Source organism: Dipodomys merriami, unplaced genomic scaffold, assembly GCF_024711535.1.
Source record: "Dipodomys merriami isolate MVZ:Mamm:240054 unplaced genomic scaffold, mDipMer1.0.p SCAF_12, whole genome shotgun sequence".
Classification (NCBI taxonomy): Eukaryota; Metazoa; Chordata; class Mammalia; order Rodentia; family Heteromyidae; genus Dipodomys; species Dipodomys merriami.
This window is the reverse complement of record NW_027202493.1, coordinates 39,973,531-39,990,405: the sequence shown is the minus strand read 5'-3', so window position 1 is coordinate 39,990,405 and position 16,875 is coordinate 39,973,531. Positions and strand designations below refer to the sequence as shown.

General features: G+C 47.8%; 1 protein-coding gene across 1 annotated transcript; it reads left to right on the top strand.

Annotated features, from left to right (window-relative positions):
* Positions 1 to 1,387: 1,387 nt before the first annotated feature.
* Nkx3-1 (NK3 homeobox 1) lies at positions 1,388 to 5,841 on the top strand. The gene is made up of 2 exons (XM_070016671.1): positions 1,388 to 1,706; positions 2,835 to 5,841. The coding sequence occupies exons 1-2, from the start codon at positions 1,388 to 1,390 to the stop codon at positions 3,251 to 3,253; spliced, it is 738 nt and encodes a 245-aa protein (XP_069872772.1). The 3' UTR covers positions 3,254 to 5,841.
* The last annotated feature ends 11,034 nt before the right edge of the window (positions 5,842 to 16,875 follow it).

Genomic DNA, 16,875 nt, shown 5'->3' with positions numbered 1-16,875 from the left:
TACCATAGCTAAGATATGAAACTACCCAGATGCCCCTCAGTAGATGAATGGATCAAGAAAATGTGGTATATACATACAATGGAATTCTATGCCTCCATCAGAAAGAATGACATTGCCCCATTTGTTAGGAAATAGAAAGACTTGGAAAAAATTATATTAAGTGAAGTAAGTCAGGCGCAAAGAAACATAGGTCCCATGGTTTCCCTCATTTGCAATAACTAGTATATGTCTGGGACAAGCAGAAAAGGTCAAAAGCTATGTACATATAACCAGATAAGATGATGTTAAGCGAAATGAACTCTAAGATAAGGACTCAAATATTTTTTTTTCTTTCTTACTATTGTTTCTAACATATTTATAAGGTGATTTGTTGTTGTTGTTGCTTTGTATGTCCCTCCCCCACGGTATAACCCCTGTTTTCACTGTATTTGATGTCGGTATAATTTGGGGAAGGGAAGGAAAAAATGTTTAACTAGGGATACAGGTGGACCCCACTGCAACAATGAGAAGTACAAGATGCTATGTCGAAAAACGAACTTTACAACTTTGGCGGCGGGAGGGGGAGGGAGGTGGGGGGGAATGTCGTTGAGGGATGGGAGGGCAGGGATGGATGGTAGGGGAAAACCAACGGAGGAGGCAACAATGCTGGATTAGAAATGCACTCCTGACCTGCTCATGTAACCGCAACCCCTCTGTACGGTATTTTCACAATAAAAACTTATTTAAAAGATTAAAACAATTAAGAAAGAAGTAGTTGGAAAGCCTTGCAGCCTCATCTTTCCCCAGATTCGCCACCTGTGAATCTGAGCCCACTGGCGCTATGCCCTGGGACCTATTTATCCCCGGGGTCCCGACCGCCTCCGCCTCAACACCGGCGGTGCTCGCACAATCCATCGCCGTTCTGGGCTCGACTTCGGGAAGCTTCACCTCGCTCGCCCCGCTCGCCCCCAACCCCGAGGAGCACCGGACCCAGCCCCGGGCCGGTGCCACACGCCCCGGCGAGCCTCGCACGGAGTGCATCTGGCCCGGCCCTCGGGTCTCATTCCAACGCAGGCGGCGGCGCCTGCCCCGCTTACCTGGATGGGCAAAGGCGCCCTGACGGCCGGCGCGGGCGACTGCAGCGCTTTCCCCGCGTCGTTAATCCGCTTCTCCGGCGGTGAGCGGGACCCGCGCGTCCTCCCAGGAAGGGGTCCAGGTGCGAGCCGCGCCGGGCCGGGCCGTGGCTCGCCCTCTCCGCGGGGGTCACCTGGAGCACGGAGCAGCCAATCAGCGGCGCCGCCGGGTCTCCGCAGCCAATGGGAAGGCGGCGCGATGCGCTCCGGGGCTATAAGTGCGCGTGGGTGGCGGAGCGCGAGAGTGGTGCGGGCGGGCGCCGCGGGCGGGCGGGATGCTCAGAGCCGCGGAGCCGCGGCCCGCGGAGGCCGAGGTCGAGGCGGAGGCGGCGGGACGCAGCCCGGACCCCGCGCCGCCCACCCCGTCCAAGCCGCTCACCTCCTTCCTCATCCAGGACATCCTGCGGGACCGCACGGAGCGGCGCGGCGGCGGCGGCGGCGGCCGCCCGGGCAGCGCTCAGCCCCCGCGCCAGTCCGATCCCGGGCCCGACGGTGCGGCGGGACCCGAGGCTGGAAGAGGCCGCGTCCGGGCGCTGGAGGAGCCGCTGCGCGCCGGGCTCCGCGCCGCACCGGAGGAGACGAGGACCGAGCCCGGTAAGCCCGCGAGGCCCGGGGCGGCTGCCCGGGGAGGGAGATCGCCCCCCCCCAAAGGAGCTCCTGGAGGCCGGGGTGCACGGACGCGGGGCCCGCGGGTGCGGGCGGAGGGACCCCTGGTCCCAGCCGTGGCCGGACGCGTGCGCGCGCGCGCGCGCCTCGGGGATCAATCCCGAACCCCAGCGCGAGGAGCCCAGAGCCGGGCGGCCCACGATGAAGGGCAGAGACTCTCCTTTGCTGCTCAGCCCCAGGAGCCATAAAAAGTCCCCTCTGGGTGCTGCTTCGAGTCGTCCGGAGGAAGAACACCATGGGGACCTTTAGAATTCGCTTCCTTTGCCATCGTTTTGCACGCAGCAACCTTATTCCTCTTTTTGGGGGGAGGGGGGACAGGAGGGAGGGGTCGGTGATTACAGCTTGAGAAGGAACTGGCCATGCGCCCTCCAGCCTCTCCTGGATGCCCCCCCCCCAGCCCTGGCGTCTTCCCCTACACCTCCCTGCCCCCTGCTCCCCTCTCCCCTCCAGACATCCAGACCAGACTCTCCATTCCAACGTGTCCTCCACAAGATGACCGAGAGCCGGTGGGGGGGGAAGGGGGGAGGCAGATGAGTGGATGAGAGGAAGGGAGGAGGACAAATACAGTCCGAGTATTCGGTGCACAGGGAACCCGGTAAGTTGTGGGGAGTGGTGGGGTTGGAAAGGGATGACACCGATCAAGATGCAATGTCCTCCCAAACTAGTATGTTGACTTGAAATCCCTTTGTTCAACTGAAGGATAATTGAGACAGAGAAAAAAAAAAAACTTTAGAAGATGCATTGCGCTTTACAAACGGATATGTTGAATTGAAACCCCTTTGTACAGCGCCTTGAAAATAGAGATTTTTTTAAATCTCTCACCAAAAAAAAACAAAAAACTTTGATTCTTGTTGATCGCCAGAAAATGAGAGGCCATAATATATGAATGCGCTTCTTCCTCACTCCGGAGAGCTTCTGACTCATGCGAAAATAGTGCAGTGTATCTAAGATAACCGTGGGCTGTTGGTTCACTCCCTGAAGAGATACCAGTGGATGGAATTCCACGCTGCCATGTAACGTTTCCCCCTCCCACCCTCCTCCCCTCTCTCTTTCCAGATAGGCATTTTGAGACTTATCTTTTGGGCTGTGAGCGTACCTCGGGCGCCTTACCAAGCCCTTCCCAGGCCACCAGGCAGCCACAGAAGCGATCTCGAGCCGCCTTCTCCCACACTCAGGTCATCGAGCTAGAGAGGAAGTTCAGCCATCAGAAGTACCTGTCAGCCCCTGAAAGGGCTCACCTGGCCAAGAACCTCAAGCTCACCGAGACCCAAGTGAAAATATGGTTCCAGAACAGACGCTATAAGACGAAGCGAAAGCAGCTCTCTGCCGACCTGGGAGATCTAGAGAAGCCTTCCTCCATGCCAGCCCTCAAAGAAGAGGGCTTCTCTCGGGCCTCCCTGGTCTCTGTGTACAACACCTACCCCTACTACCCCTACCTGTACTGTCTGGGCAGCTGGAGCCCTACTTTCTGGTAATGCCAGCTGAGATGCCAACCGTGGATAGTCCCAAACTGTCTGTCCCCCGAGGAAAGTGAGGGGGGCTGATGTCAGGGAGAGCTGGGGAGGAAAAGCTATGCACCCCCAGCCTGCTGGTGGTCCTTTATGGTGGACCAGTGACTCGCTTAGTGTTTAAATGGTTCCCCTTGGACATACTGTAGGTCACCTCTGTGACCTCCCTGTTTGGAGGGGAAAGATGGGAAATCCAGGCTTTTGTCAGTGCTTTGCATGACTTTGGGTGAACAGCCGTCTACACCTTCCTGAGCTGGCAGCAGCTCCCATCTCTTGGGTGATTGATTATCTACGCTGAAAAAAGCCAGCCTAAAGGGAGAAAGGGCAGCCAAGACACAGATGTCACCTACTGAATTAAACTGAAGTTCAAAAGCTTCTTGTTAGCCTTGGAACATGGCCAGGGTTTCTCTCTGTCCTTATAAAAGTGAGGGCGAATAGAGGGTCTCAAAAAAACCTATCATGCTCTGCAGGTTGGCAGGGGACACATGGGCGGGGGCGGGGATGAGAGCATCAGCTTCGTGTTCTTCTTTCAGTAGCCTTCCAGTGGAAGTATTTACAGGGTGGCCTAAGTAGAACAAGATGCACTCACTGTGAGTTTTACAGACAAGCTGTATAAACAGAGCTGACTGCAAGGGGGTGGGGCCATACCCAAAGCCTCTCCACCTGTCCAAGGAAGGGCTGAGGAGGGTCTCCGTGCTTCAAGCCAGGGCCATTGCCTTTTTTTTTATAGTAAAAACTGAAAAGACCTTTGCCAATCCTCTCTGCCCTAGCTGGAGATTTCAGGCTAGGGCTGTGTGTGTGTGTGTGTGTGTGTGTGTGTGTGTGTGTGTGTGTGTGTGTGTTGGTACTGGGGCTTGAACTCAGGGCCAGAGTGCTTGCCCTTAGCTTTTTGCTCAAGGCTGGTGCTCTACCATTTGAGCCATATGTCCTCTTCTGGCTTCTTGCTGGTTAATGGGAGATAAGAGTCTCACGATTTTTTCTGCCTGGGCTGGCTTTTGAACCATGATCCTCAAATCTCAGCCTCCTGAGTAGCTAGAATCCCAGCCATGAGCCACAAGCACCAGGATTCAGGCTAGAGTTTATACTACATTCTGACAGAGCTGACAGTTAGGGGAGGTAAAGCCTCTCCTTCCATTCTTTTTGTTTGTTTATTTTCTAAAAAGACACATAGGCAGGCTCTCTTTCAATCCAGCCTTCTTTACCTGAGACCTGAGCTTTCTCGTTTTCTCCCTTCCCCCTCTAAAAACTTTATCTTTCCTGGACTTAAAAAAAAGTAGGAGCAGACTTTGAATTGGTCAAAAGACATATTTAAAAAAAGTAGCCTCCTTTATTTCTTCCCTTTAAAAATATACAGCATTAAATCGCAAATCCTATTTAAAGACCTGACAGCTCAAGAGGTCAGTGGAGCTTTTATAGGATTCTCTGCCAGCTGTGTTGTTACTGTTCAAAGTCTGAGAACCCCTGGGGATCTCTGCAGGCAGAGGGAAGAGGGAAGGGTTTCCACGTGGAAGCAAGAACATAGTGTCAGATGAAGAACCAGTAGGTAGGTGCCCTGGAGGTCTCCAGAGGAGATGGAGGGTCCTGCTGAGGGAGGTCAGCCCAGATCACAGAGCAAGTGAAGAGGGCTGAGAGCACTTCGCAGGAAGAGGCTAAGGAAAAGAAATCTACCCCTCACCCCCAAAAAACACAGTGTTATTGTGGTCTATCACCAGATAAGCCAACTGTCTAAATGCTTTGGGGATGTGCCCAGTGCCTCGTGATTTTAAAAAGAATGAGCAGCCAGCAGAAAAGAAATGTGGGTGCTCATCCATTTCTACCCATCAGGAACTAACCTACAACTTTCCTAGCAAGTTAAGTTCCCCAAGGCCACAAAGTCTCCATTCCACCACTTAAATCTAGGTGAAGGAAAAACCTGCCCTTTCCTCCCCTTAACAGGGGCAGTTTATTGTTACTGCCCAAGTCAGCTGATGGAAAGTTGGCAGGTTTTGCCCCCTTTTTCTATGGCTCAGGCTCTGTGGTGAAGTATTTGTTCAGTACCCTGTGTGCTGAGCCCCACCTCGCAGTGTAAAACTCGCAAAAGACACAGGAGCCCCAATTGTTTTCTCCTGTGGACACTTTTATCAAGACTAGTATTTAGGGGCAACTTCCTATTCAGTTCCCCCACCCCACCACTAAATTCTGCAGTTCTGTCAGGATTCAACACTTTTACTGGGTTGCAGATTGTATTGGGGCGGGGGGGGGGAGTGGTGTTTAAAATTACTTATGAATTTCTCTTGCTCTTTACCCATTGAAAGTAGTCAGTCCACTCACACCTGAACTGGTAGGAACACGTGTTGAAGAACTCATCCCTCGGTCTCTGTGGGGTGAATAAATGGTGGTGCTCTGGATTATTTCACCTATTTCTCTCCTGTTTCATAAACGAGTTAACAAACCTTACTCTGAGCTGTACCATAAAAAGTCTGTGACTTCAATGTTGAGCAAAGTGCCCAATCAAATTCTATTTTTCTATGTATTTTTGCAACATATGAGCATTTTTTAAAAATAAAATCTCCATGTCATTAGTAGACACATCCATGTGTGATTTTTCAGACTCCTGGAAACTATGTGTCATTTAACTTAACATATATTTCTGGCTATCATAGTCTCCCATCCTCAACCCATCTGCCATGCTAGGGCCTTCAAACCATTCAAAGCCCCAACTTTAGTGGCTAGCTGATGAAGGTCATTTGTTTAGAAATGGGCCCACCCAGCTTCCTGGGAAGTCAAGAGGATGGAAAAGACTGTTTTTTTTTTTCCTTTTTTTCTGTTGGTCATGGGGCTTGAACTCTGGGCCTGGGGGCTGTCCCTAAGCTCATTGGCTCAAGGCAAGCCCTCTACCACTTGAACCACAGCACCATTTCCAGCTTTCTGGTGGTTAATTGGAGATAAGAGTCTCACAGACTTTCCTTGCCCAGGCTGGTTTTGACCCACGATCCTCAGATCTCAGCCTCCTAAGTAGCTAGGATTATAGGCCTGAGCCATTGGCGCCTGGCTGGAGAATACACTTCAAGCCTCACTTTATGAATCACCAGCTTTAGCCCCAGATAACATCCTGTGTAAGACAAGTCCATTGAATATTTACTTACCTTTCTGGGAGACTTTAAAGGAAGCATGGAGAACACAGACATCCCAGTGTCCCCCAGGCCCTCCGTGCTATAACGCTCCACACTGACCTTCTTACTCCAGCATCTCTCAAAAAAACTCACTTGTAGCTGGACACCAGTGGCTCTTGCCTGTATTCCTAGCTACTCTGGATCTGTGAGTCCTGGTTTGAAGCCAGCCCAGGCAGAAAACTCCATGAGATTCTTATCTCCAATTAATTATAAAGCCAGAAGTGGAGTGTGGTAGGTAGAGTGCTAGCCTTGAGCAGAAAAGCTCAAGGACAGTGCCCAAGTCCTGAGTTCAAGTCCCAGGACAAATACACACACACACATCCACACACACACACACATCATTTGTATCCAGACCCCAAACAGGCCTCTTTTGAGTGACATCTCTGAAATGGAATCACAAGCATGGGATGCAAATTGTATTATCATGTTAAAATTAAATGTGCAACTCACACATCTCTCATCCCTCTGCACTTAAAGCTTCAGCAAAGCCCACAAGCCCGTGCACCTGATAGCTAGGAAAATTGGTGTTCTCCTCCTCTCTCTCCTCCTTGAAGGAAATAGAAGCTTAAAGAGTAAGGTGCATGCTCTAGGTACAACAGATCATAATTTCAAAGTGTGCTTTAATCCCTTAAGTACATTGTACACACAGGTGGGGCTTCCCAAAGCATGCTCGCGTCAGGTGCTTTAACTCTTTGCATAGATCTATAGCCATCCTCCGGTCCCCCGGAGGCCATTAGCTCTCTAATTACAAAGGCTTTGCTGTAAATGAACAGATGTGGATTTTTTTTTTGTAAACCATTTAGAAGTAATCCAGGAAATTAAACAAACATCTCTCATCTCATAGGAAAGTCTTCCTCGCCTCTCCTTTTGTGTGTCCGTTCTCCAACTTTCCCTCATGCCCCGGGGCTGAGTCTCTTGGCGTGCCTCCTGTTCGTGCTACGTGGAATCCTTTTCAATCCACCTTTCAAGTTACTTCCGGAGTAAGTCAGTTTTGAGAGCCACAAAGTGCTGTCACTGGTGATACTGTTGGTCTCCTTAGGCATCCCGGAACTGCTAGATTAGGTCTAAAACTTCATCTAACATCTCCCTTGTAACCACACCAGTCACTTTTCTAGGGTGAGGTTCATACCATGCATCATGAAGCTAACAGAAGAATGGTGGCCATAAGAAGAAAGTCACTTTGCTTGGGTGTTCTGGGGGGAGAATTGAGCAGAAACTTCATCGAGCGGGCGCTGGGGGTGGGGAAGGGAGCATACACCTGAAAGGAAGTCGGGAAAGCCAGGTTGAGGAAAAAGATATATCCTGTGCTTGGCAGAGCTCCAAAAACAACGTGTCCCACCTGGAGGGAAGTAGATGTGCGCTGGACGCCACCATCAGCCGCCTCCCGGCAGCAGAACTGTGAGCAGTGAGTTTTTGTGTGGGGGACAATGGCCTCCATAGTGGACAGTCATTGCCTTAGTATTCCCACCAGCTGGTGGGGGCTGCCCCCCATTGGGGGAGCCTCACTGGAGCGCCATAGAACCAACTAGAAGAATCCCTTCCCCAGTCGCCCTCAGGGGCATGGCTGCTACTGTGTGTGCCGAGGAAATCTCGGTCGGAGATTTCACTCGGGGCCCTGACCGCATTTGGGGCTCTGTCTGCCCACAGACATCCAGACTCGGCCCCTCCCGGGGGCCATCATGTATGTGTCATCCAGGCATGTTTTTCAAAGCCAAGAGTAATTTACTGCTCCAAAAGGCTGGGAGTGGGGAGGAACAAGAGTCCTGAGACACGAAGGGCTCCTAGTTTAGACACAGGCCTGGCCTCCCTGCAGACTTTCCCACAGAGGGCTGGTCGGAGGTCTGCGAGGGGAGGGGAAAAGCCCAGTTTCCACACGCTCTGTTCTCCACTTGCTTTGGGTTGAGCTGCTTTTACCTGGGCAGTCTCCACCTGCTTGCTATCAGTTCAGTCACGGGGCAGTTGTGAGAGTGGAAAGAAAAGCCTAATGCAAGCATACGTCCCACGTCCTCGTTGGGATGACTATAGTACCCCAGCCATGGTTTGTCTCCAAAAAGCTGGCTCCCCAGGGATGAGTTGAGACCCAGTAGAAGCTAATGAGGTTCTGCGGGCTCCTCCATGATGCATTGCTGTGTCTTGAAGGACAGCGCGAGGCCTTGTGGTAATTACCAGTTCCAAGAGCCAGGCTTGCCCCTCACCGCATGCACGCCCCTGTGGTGCTGTCTGCCTGCTCCCCTTAGCACAGCCCAGGCTGATGCTATACTCCTGGGCCTCAAAAACCAAGAGTCACAACCAACTTCTTTCCTTTACAAAGCACTCAACTCCGCCTCAAGAATTTTGCTGAAGCCACACAGAAAGGCTAAGACTGGAGACATTGAGTAAAGCCTGGTAATGTGTGAGGGTGCAAGAAAGAAGGAAGACCAATGTTGCTTTCTTAAAGGTGAAGTACACTCAGATACACTCTCAGGGTTGTTCCAAGTCCACGGCCTGTTGGCATCTTCTGAGTGATTAGGGAAATAAACACACAAAAAGACATAGCCCCCATGACACAATAAACTCTGGAAGCAGGGCTCTGACTTCAGTGTGTGTGTGTGTGTGTGTGTGTGTGTGTGTGTGTGTGTGTGTGTGTGTATGTGTGTGTGTGTGTGTGTGTGTGTGTGTATTCATGATTGCAAGTCACTTGCTTTGTTTGCTTCTTTACAGCTGGTTTTGCTCCTTAACCTCTTGACCCCAATGATGCCAGGACAAAAGAGAGCTACCTGCAAGTGCTAGCCAGGAACAGAGGGGTTAGGACGGCCCCTGTCCCTTTGACTTGCTTTTTTTTTAAATGCAGAACAGATGTGCCCCTTTTCTTCCTCTTTTCCCAAGAATCCCCCTTTTGGAATTTCTGACACCCTCCAAGGCCCTCCGTAATCCAGGACCGCTTAGCTTCGTTCATTAAATCCCTCCCTCGAAGCTTAAGGGAGCCAAGCTCCCTGGGTGATTGGCTAGCCTGGTAATCCGGTAGCACTTACTATTATTATCTTCAATCAGATCGACTCTAGCTGCCAGCACACTCTTTGCCTGCCCCATGGGAGAAACAGACACAAAGAAATCCCACCCTCGATTTGCCAAAGGAGTTTTCACCTGCCTGGAACCACAAGGTCTTCTTTGTGCCTGGCTGGGGACGGCAGGTGCCATTTAACGTCTGTCAATTAGCGTCACACTTCCTTGGCAACTCATCCAACAGGATTAAATAGCATCTTACTGCTGACATAACATTTATGCTTCCTTCTGCCAAACTGGTAAAATTAGACTTTTTTTAAAAAGTGCATGTGGAGATGGAACCCGGTGGAGGCTGCTCAGGGAGGGGAAGTAATAGGTAAGCATTATGGCCACGTGGGTGTTTTTTTCACTAAAATTTGCATGCAGTAAATGCACAGCTACCATTAGAACTCCATCCCAAAGCCAGGAAAGCTTCAACCTGACCTTAACAACATCTGAAAACGGGAGTGATGGAAATGAGTGAGCTGTGGCCAGTTTTTTTTGTTTTTCAGAAGAATGCATGGAACATTCACAGGAAGAACTTGGGAGTGGAGAGGAGCTGGCACACTCCCATGGAAAAGTCTGGAATCTCTCCCTCCATGCAGGGTGCTTGTTGATGCTTAGTTTCCCTCCACACATCCAAGGTTAGTCTGCACATGTTCTCTTGCTTCCCAGCAACTTGCATGGTGAGGAAAGGTGGGGAGTGGGTTTCTGGGCTTGCTGTGAGGAAAGACATAGGCAAAGGTACCCAGCTGGAACAGATTTCTAGTCAGATGATCTACCTCTCCTTCCTGCAGACAACATACTAGAAATATCAAGAGAGACAGTTATAGAGTTTCTTAGTGAAATGTAAACCAAAAAAACTAGGCAGAGTGAATTGATGGCGGAAACTAGAAGCCCTCAGGCCTCCCAGTCCAGTTAAAACTCTGCATTTTTAATTATCCTTATCTGTAAAATGGGTGGACCAAGCCTCCCTTGCATGCGCAAATTATATTAAGAAATTCCCGTAGAAGTCGCTGCTGAGAGAGAAGAGAGGGAACAGAGTGGAAGCTAATGGAGTGGGCAGCTAAAGACACCAACAGTGTAGCTTCCAGGGCTCTCCAGCCTCTTAACTCCAGAATCCAACCCCCGAGAGGCTGATTCTACACGGGGCTCAGTTGATTCCTATCACAAGTTAGGCGCAAGTTCCTAACCTCTGAGCCAGTTAAGTTCATGGGAAGAGCAAAGGGGTGGGGGGGGAGGAGGATGGCAGAGTCCACAGCAAGGAGGAGGAACAGGACGGGTGGTTTCCCATGGGCTTTAGAAGCATCTTTGTACACGTGTGAGCTCGGAACTCCTCTTGTTGGCTTCTGGTTGACCCCTTCCATGGCCCCACGTCCTGGAGATTAAGTTTTATGACAGAGACAGGCCGGGGGCATGTCAACTTTGGCTTCAGGAAGAAACAAAAGCTGGACTGGGATCTGAAGAAAAGTGTTCTCATTACAACCCAAATAGGTTTTATAGGATCCTGTGCAGGCACACATCCCAGAGACACAGAAGTTTGCACACAGAAGGGCCAGAGTCCCACACAGAAGCAATCTGACAGAGAACGAGGCGCAGGCGATACCAGGAGGCCATGGGGAAAGACTCAGAAGAGCTAGTTGACCACAAACCCCTATAAACCAGAGCTCGTTGCTGGACATGAGAAGAAAAATAATTTCCATTTATTTCTAAATTTCATTTAAGTTTACACCTGACTTATATTATTACCCCAGACTTAACATTATTACCCCCAATAACTTTGGTGCTCATCTAACATTAAACCATTTCCGTTTTCTCTTGAAATACATTTGATTTCAGATCACAGAACATGAATATTGTTGCTTGGAAAACAAATACCCAGAGAGTGAGGGAGAGACAGACAGAGACAGGGGAGTTCTGTTTCAGAAGTGAAAAAACAGGCAGGGACAAGACTTCTCTATATTGTAGATTTCTTTCCCTCCAAATGGGGACAAAATATCTGCATATTTACTTTCATTTAAGCCCATAATTTTAAGTTCCTTGCTTAAGTCAACAGTTGCACACATCTCTCTAAAGTAGCATGGCATAATGAAAGCTCAGGGATTCTACTACATATAACGCTGGTTATAAACTCATCTTCTTTGTGTGATCTAGCACAGTTATATTAAGACTCAAGAGGCTTCATCTTCAAATGGAGGTTAATGTCATATTTATCTTAAGTATCCCTTAAATATATAGAACAGTCAATTAATATATTGTACACATACCTTTCCATGAAGCTCCAGCATAAATGGTATTTGAATAGGTATATTTTTGGGACCACTTAATATGTCAGAGATTTAATATTCCACAATAGAAAAAACCACCATATAATTGGACATGGAAATTATAGGTAAGTAGTTGGGTAGGTAGATAAATTGTCTCAAGAAACAACTTGGAGAAATGCAGAAACCCCAGGAAAAAATATAACCACAAAGAGAAATGAAGACAGGTCTCCACAGTAGAATAATTTCTCTGGGCTGAGCTATAACTCCATGGGATTGCATACAGGGTCTGTCCCATAGAAGAACTGTGTCCTCTGAGTTTAAGCATTAGGAGTAGAGCACCAGAGACCAGGGCAGCTTCCGTGCCCAAAGATGGATGCACAAATACAGACTAGAAAATAAATCAACAAAAATAGCTAACAGGCATTTCTAAACATGTCCAGTGCAAAAATTTATAGTTATTAGCTTTTGGGAAAAGGTCATTTCAGATAAGACAACTATTTATACAGAAAACAAAAATGAAAGATGTATTGATTGGTTTTTCAGTTGACTTTCCCAGTCCTGGGAGAGGTACAAAGTATGAAAAAAACCCAACTACCTAACCAGTCTGCTCTTAGCCCATGCCTTTTCCGTGTAGTGTCTGCAAACTTGTACTTCAAGGAAGAATTCAGGAAAAATAAAGCTAAGTATTCTATGGGGATCATTTGTTTATCTCCATTATTGTTTTACAAAAGAGAGGAAAGAATACAAAGATATAGTCTTAAGCAGGAGACTTTTTCATGGCTAAGTTACATCTCTGAGCAATCTAGGAGGAAGACATGATCCATGACAGAAATTCTTCTGGCAAGAACAGTAAAGTTTTTCTCTTCTAATAGATCCAAAGAGCCTACTGTTCACAAGTTGTATGATCTGGGGAAGTTTTCCACTTCCCCATGCCTTATTGTCCTCATTTGTAAACCAGACCTACCAAGCTGGGTGCTGGTGGCTCCTAGCTCCTAGCTACTCAGGAGGTTGAGATCTGAGGATCATGGTTCAAAGCCAGCCCGGGCAAGGAAAGTTTGTGAGACTCTTATCTCCAATTAACCACCAGAAAAATCAGAAGTGGTGCTGTGGCTCAAGTGATAGAGCACTGGCCTTGAGCTGAAGAGCTGAGGGACAGCACCCTGAAAGGAGGAGGAGGAGGAGGAGGAGGAGGAGGAGGAGGAGGAGGAGGAGGAGGAGGAGGAGGAGGAGGAGGAGGAGGAAGAGGAGGAGGAAGAGGAGGAGGAGGAGGAGGAGGCACCTCTACCTTCTATTCTGGCTTTCCTAGGAAATATTTAAGAGAGAGAGAGAGAGAGAGAGAGAGAGAGAGAGAGAGAGAGAGAGAGAGAGAGAGAGAGTTGGTCATGGGGCTTGAACTCAGAGCCTGGGTGCTGTCCCTGAGCTTTGTCCACAGCACTCTACCACTTTGAGCCACAGCATCACTTCAGGTTTTCTTGTAGTTAATTGGAGATAAAGTAAAGAGTCTCGTGGACTTTCCTGTCTGGACTGGCTTAGAACTATCATCCTCAGATTTCAGCCTCCTGAGTAACTAGGATTATAGGTATGCACCACCAGCACCAGTCTTGTTTCTGTTCTTTACTGCAGAAGAAAAACCCAAGCTCTTCCTTGAATTCTTAAAGCAAAACAAAACCTTTGCACAAAGCAGGCATGAATGTGGTAGACTTCACTAGAAATGAGTGACACGACGTTTGCATTCACTCTAATAGTGAATTCATGTCACTAAACATTGATAGAAACTCACAACACCAAGAGTGAACCTTAATGTGAACTACGGACTTGGGAATGATGTATGGATACATTTTCAACCTCCTTTGTGTGTGGGGAGCAGTGGGGGCTCTGTGCAGAGAAGTGGACAGGGAGGAGAGGAAAATCTCTACTTTCTGCTCAGTTTGTGGTAAACCTAAAGCAGCTTTAAATTCAGGCACCAGTGATTCGTGCCTCTATTTCTAGCTACTCAGTAGGCTGAGATCTGAGGACTGCAGTTCAAAGCCAGCCAGGGAATGAGCCACTGTGAGCCTGTGAGATTCTGATCTCCCATAAACTACCAAAACTGTGGAAGTAGAGATGTGGCTCAAGTGGTAGAATGCTAGGAAAAAAAACCTTAGGGACAGTGTCCAGGCTCTAAATTCAACTCCCATGACTGGTGTGTATACATACACACACATACACACACACACACATACACACACACATACACACAAATACAAAGTCAATCTCACACCATCCACACAAAACCCAGAAAATGATGCTTACTTACCTCAGCTTTACTCATAATTGACAAATCATAGAAATAACCAAGATGTCTTTTGGTGGCTGAATAAGTACACCATGGTACATCCTTTTTTTTGTTTTAATTCAGATACAGTGTGAATAACTTGCAAAGAGCTCTCGAGTTAAATGAATTCAGTTAGCAAATTAGCTCCACTGTTTCCCTATGCAGAATTTTTTTAACTTCATAATTTTAATATAACAAAGGAAAGTACAGGGATAAAACCATTTTCACAGGTTTCCATTTTAAAACAGGAAAGACTCTTCAAAGCAAATTAACGCCATGGTGTCACATATTTGTAAACTGAGAGAAGCCAAGGCAAGCAGTGTTGGTTAATAGACCCTCACTCTAGCATGGGCGGCGCTGAATGTCACTTTGTTGCTCCTTGTAATCTGCTACTTAGGAAAAGCAGCATTTGTTGTCCTTGACCAAAAGTTTCTTTTCAGATTTGTATACAGCCAACACCAAACCAATGGAAGAAAGCCCAGGCCAGCGGGCCACAAAGCTTGGCTGTGGTGGCCTCTCCTAACTAGCTCCATTGTTCTCCCAACCTTGACCTGAAGCAACTGCAAAGGAGAGGATTGATTGCAGCACAACCCTGGGCAGACCCACACAATCTTTTGGATTTTTCCCCAATGACAGCAGAGAAAGAGCTTGGGAAGGGATAGAACTAAGAGAGCTGAGCTGGCTCAGGGAGATTTCAAGCACTTAGCTACCTGCCTTTATGTCTAATCCCCTATAAAGGAGGAGTGATATTTGATGGGAAACAAAAGATTTGAGCAAACCACATAATAACCACATCCTTCATTGTTTGGATCCTGGATTAATCAATAGGAGAGGGATAAGATTTCAAAGGGGAACAGTAATGGCCCCTAGTTGGACCACCAGCCTGAAGAAGATGGCGCTAGCCAAGGAGGCCCACAGGCAAAGCTGTCTTGTTAAAGCAGTAATAGAATCAGGTCATTCCTGCCTGCCATCCCAGCAGTCTCTGTTCAAGAATGAGAAAAAGAATTACTTTTGACAGGTTTGGCTGAGTTGTGCTATTGGTGGGGGAGAGAGAGAAGCAGAATAAGGTTGTTTGTTGTAGACAGAACTGCCTACATGGTCAGGATTGCCCTGTACAGTGGGGTAGCTTGTGCACCAATCAAAGGCATTGTCTGGAGGAGACTAAGGGTGGAGCGAATCCATCCTGCCCATCACTACCAAACTAAATGGGAAATGATTACCTTCACAAAGCCACCTGCAGGCCTGCTTCTGCCTTGGGGAAGGGTTCCGATTTCTAATACAGGTCATGTGTGAGCCCAGACAGCCTGGGACCACTTAAGGCTCACCTCAGAACTTCTCAACACTCTTCTGAGCACCCAAATGGCTAATATAGCCTGTCATAGAGCCCCTAAAGAACTTGCCCCCAAGTTTTCTTTGTACTGTTAATTTATACCAACAGATGGTACTTAGAATAGCCCTCAGCCCAAGTTGCTCCATTTATTCTTTCCCTTCCCTCCCCTAACTCTCAAATGACATCATTAAATCACCTAAGTTAATCACTGGCATGAGAAATCCAGCCTATAGGAATAGAAAGAAGCCTGGAGAGCAGGGCTCTCACCTGTAATCGTAGCTGCTCAGGAGGCTGAAATCTGAGGATCACAGTTCATAGCTAGCCCAGGCTAAGGAAAGTTCTTGAGACTCTTATCTCCAATGAACTACTAGAAAACCAGGGAAGTGGTGCTGTGGCTCAAACTGGTATAATGATAGCCTTGAGCAAAAGAGTTCAAGGACAATGCTCAGGCCCTGAGTATAAGCCAACAAGCCCCACTGCTGACTAAAAGAAAAAAAGGAAAGGAAAGGAAAGGAAAGGAAAGGAAGGAAGGAAGGAAGGAAGGAAGGAAGGGAAAGAAAGAAAGAAAGAAAGAAAGAAAGAAAGAAAGAAAGAAAGAAAGAAAGAAAGAAAGAAAGAGAAAGAATGAATGAAGAAAAGGAAGAAAGAAAGGAAGGAAGAAAGAAAGAAGAAAGAAGCCTGGAGGAAAAGTACCAAGTAGAGAATTCAAGGTCAAATTCAAGGTTAAGGTCATGTCCAAAAGCTTGGTAATAATACATCCACTTGGAGTAGCATCACCCCCACCTTGAGACCAGCTCTAAGTTTTTCTCCTTAGCACCATTACCTCTCTTTCTCTTTTTTCCCATTATCCCTTCCTACCCTGCCTCATCCTCCCTTTCTCTCTCCATTGCTTCTCTTCCTTCTCAAGCAAGGAGGGCCTCTTTTATATTTGTAAGCTAACTATAGCTTTCCTTCCTCTCCTTGTGAGTCCTGGAAAGGGTTCCACGCAAGCTTTTGAGGTTTTAGTGAAGTAGGGAGTTCTCATTGTCTTGTTTAGGAGAAAAAGAGGATGAACTAGTCAGGGCAGAGCAGAGGGCTGAATGGAAAAGACACACCTAGATTCATATAAATTGTTTCCTCTCCTCACTCCATTTTGTATTGATGGTGAAGAAGTTTGTTTTGTTTTGCTTCATTTTATTTCATTTCCCAGAAGGATTTGTGGCTCATTAATAATCAAGTCGCCAAGAATAAGGAAAACAGGAGAAAATGGTCAAAAAGAAGAGACAGGGACTAGTCCAAGCCATCTGTCCCACTATCTTGGTGCATTCCTTTACCGCTTGAGTCCTCACTCCCTTTGATGTAAAAATAGGATAACACCAGCAATTCAGCCACCACAGGGGGATACTGGATGAATCCTGCTAGATAAGGCGTGTGGTGGAATTGTGGCAAGTACAAAGTTATTCTAAGGGTAGAATCTCCCATGGCTAGCCAATTGTTGTTTTAAGCGTTTCATGAGAAACTGGTAC

Coding starts and splice junctions, on each gene's coding strand:
- Nkx3-1 (XM_070016671.1), top strand. CDS start 1,388: ATGCTCAGAGCCGCGGAGCCGCGGCCCGCGGAGGCCGAGGTCGAGGCG. Junction 1,707..2,834: donor GGAGACGAGGACCGAGCCCG/GTAAGCCCGCGA, acceptor CTCTCTTTCCAG/ATAGGCATTTTGAGACTTAT.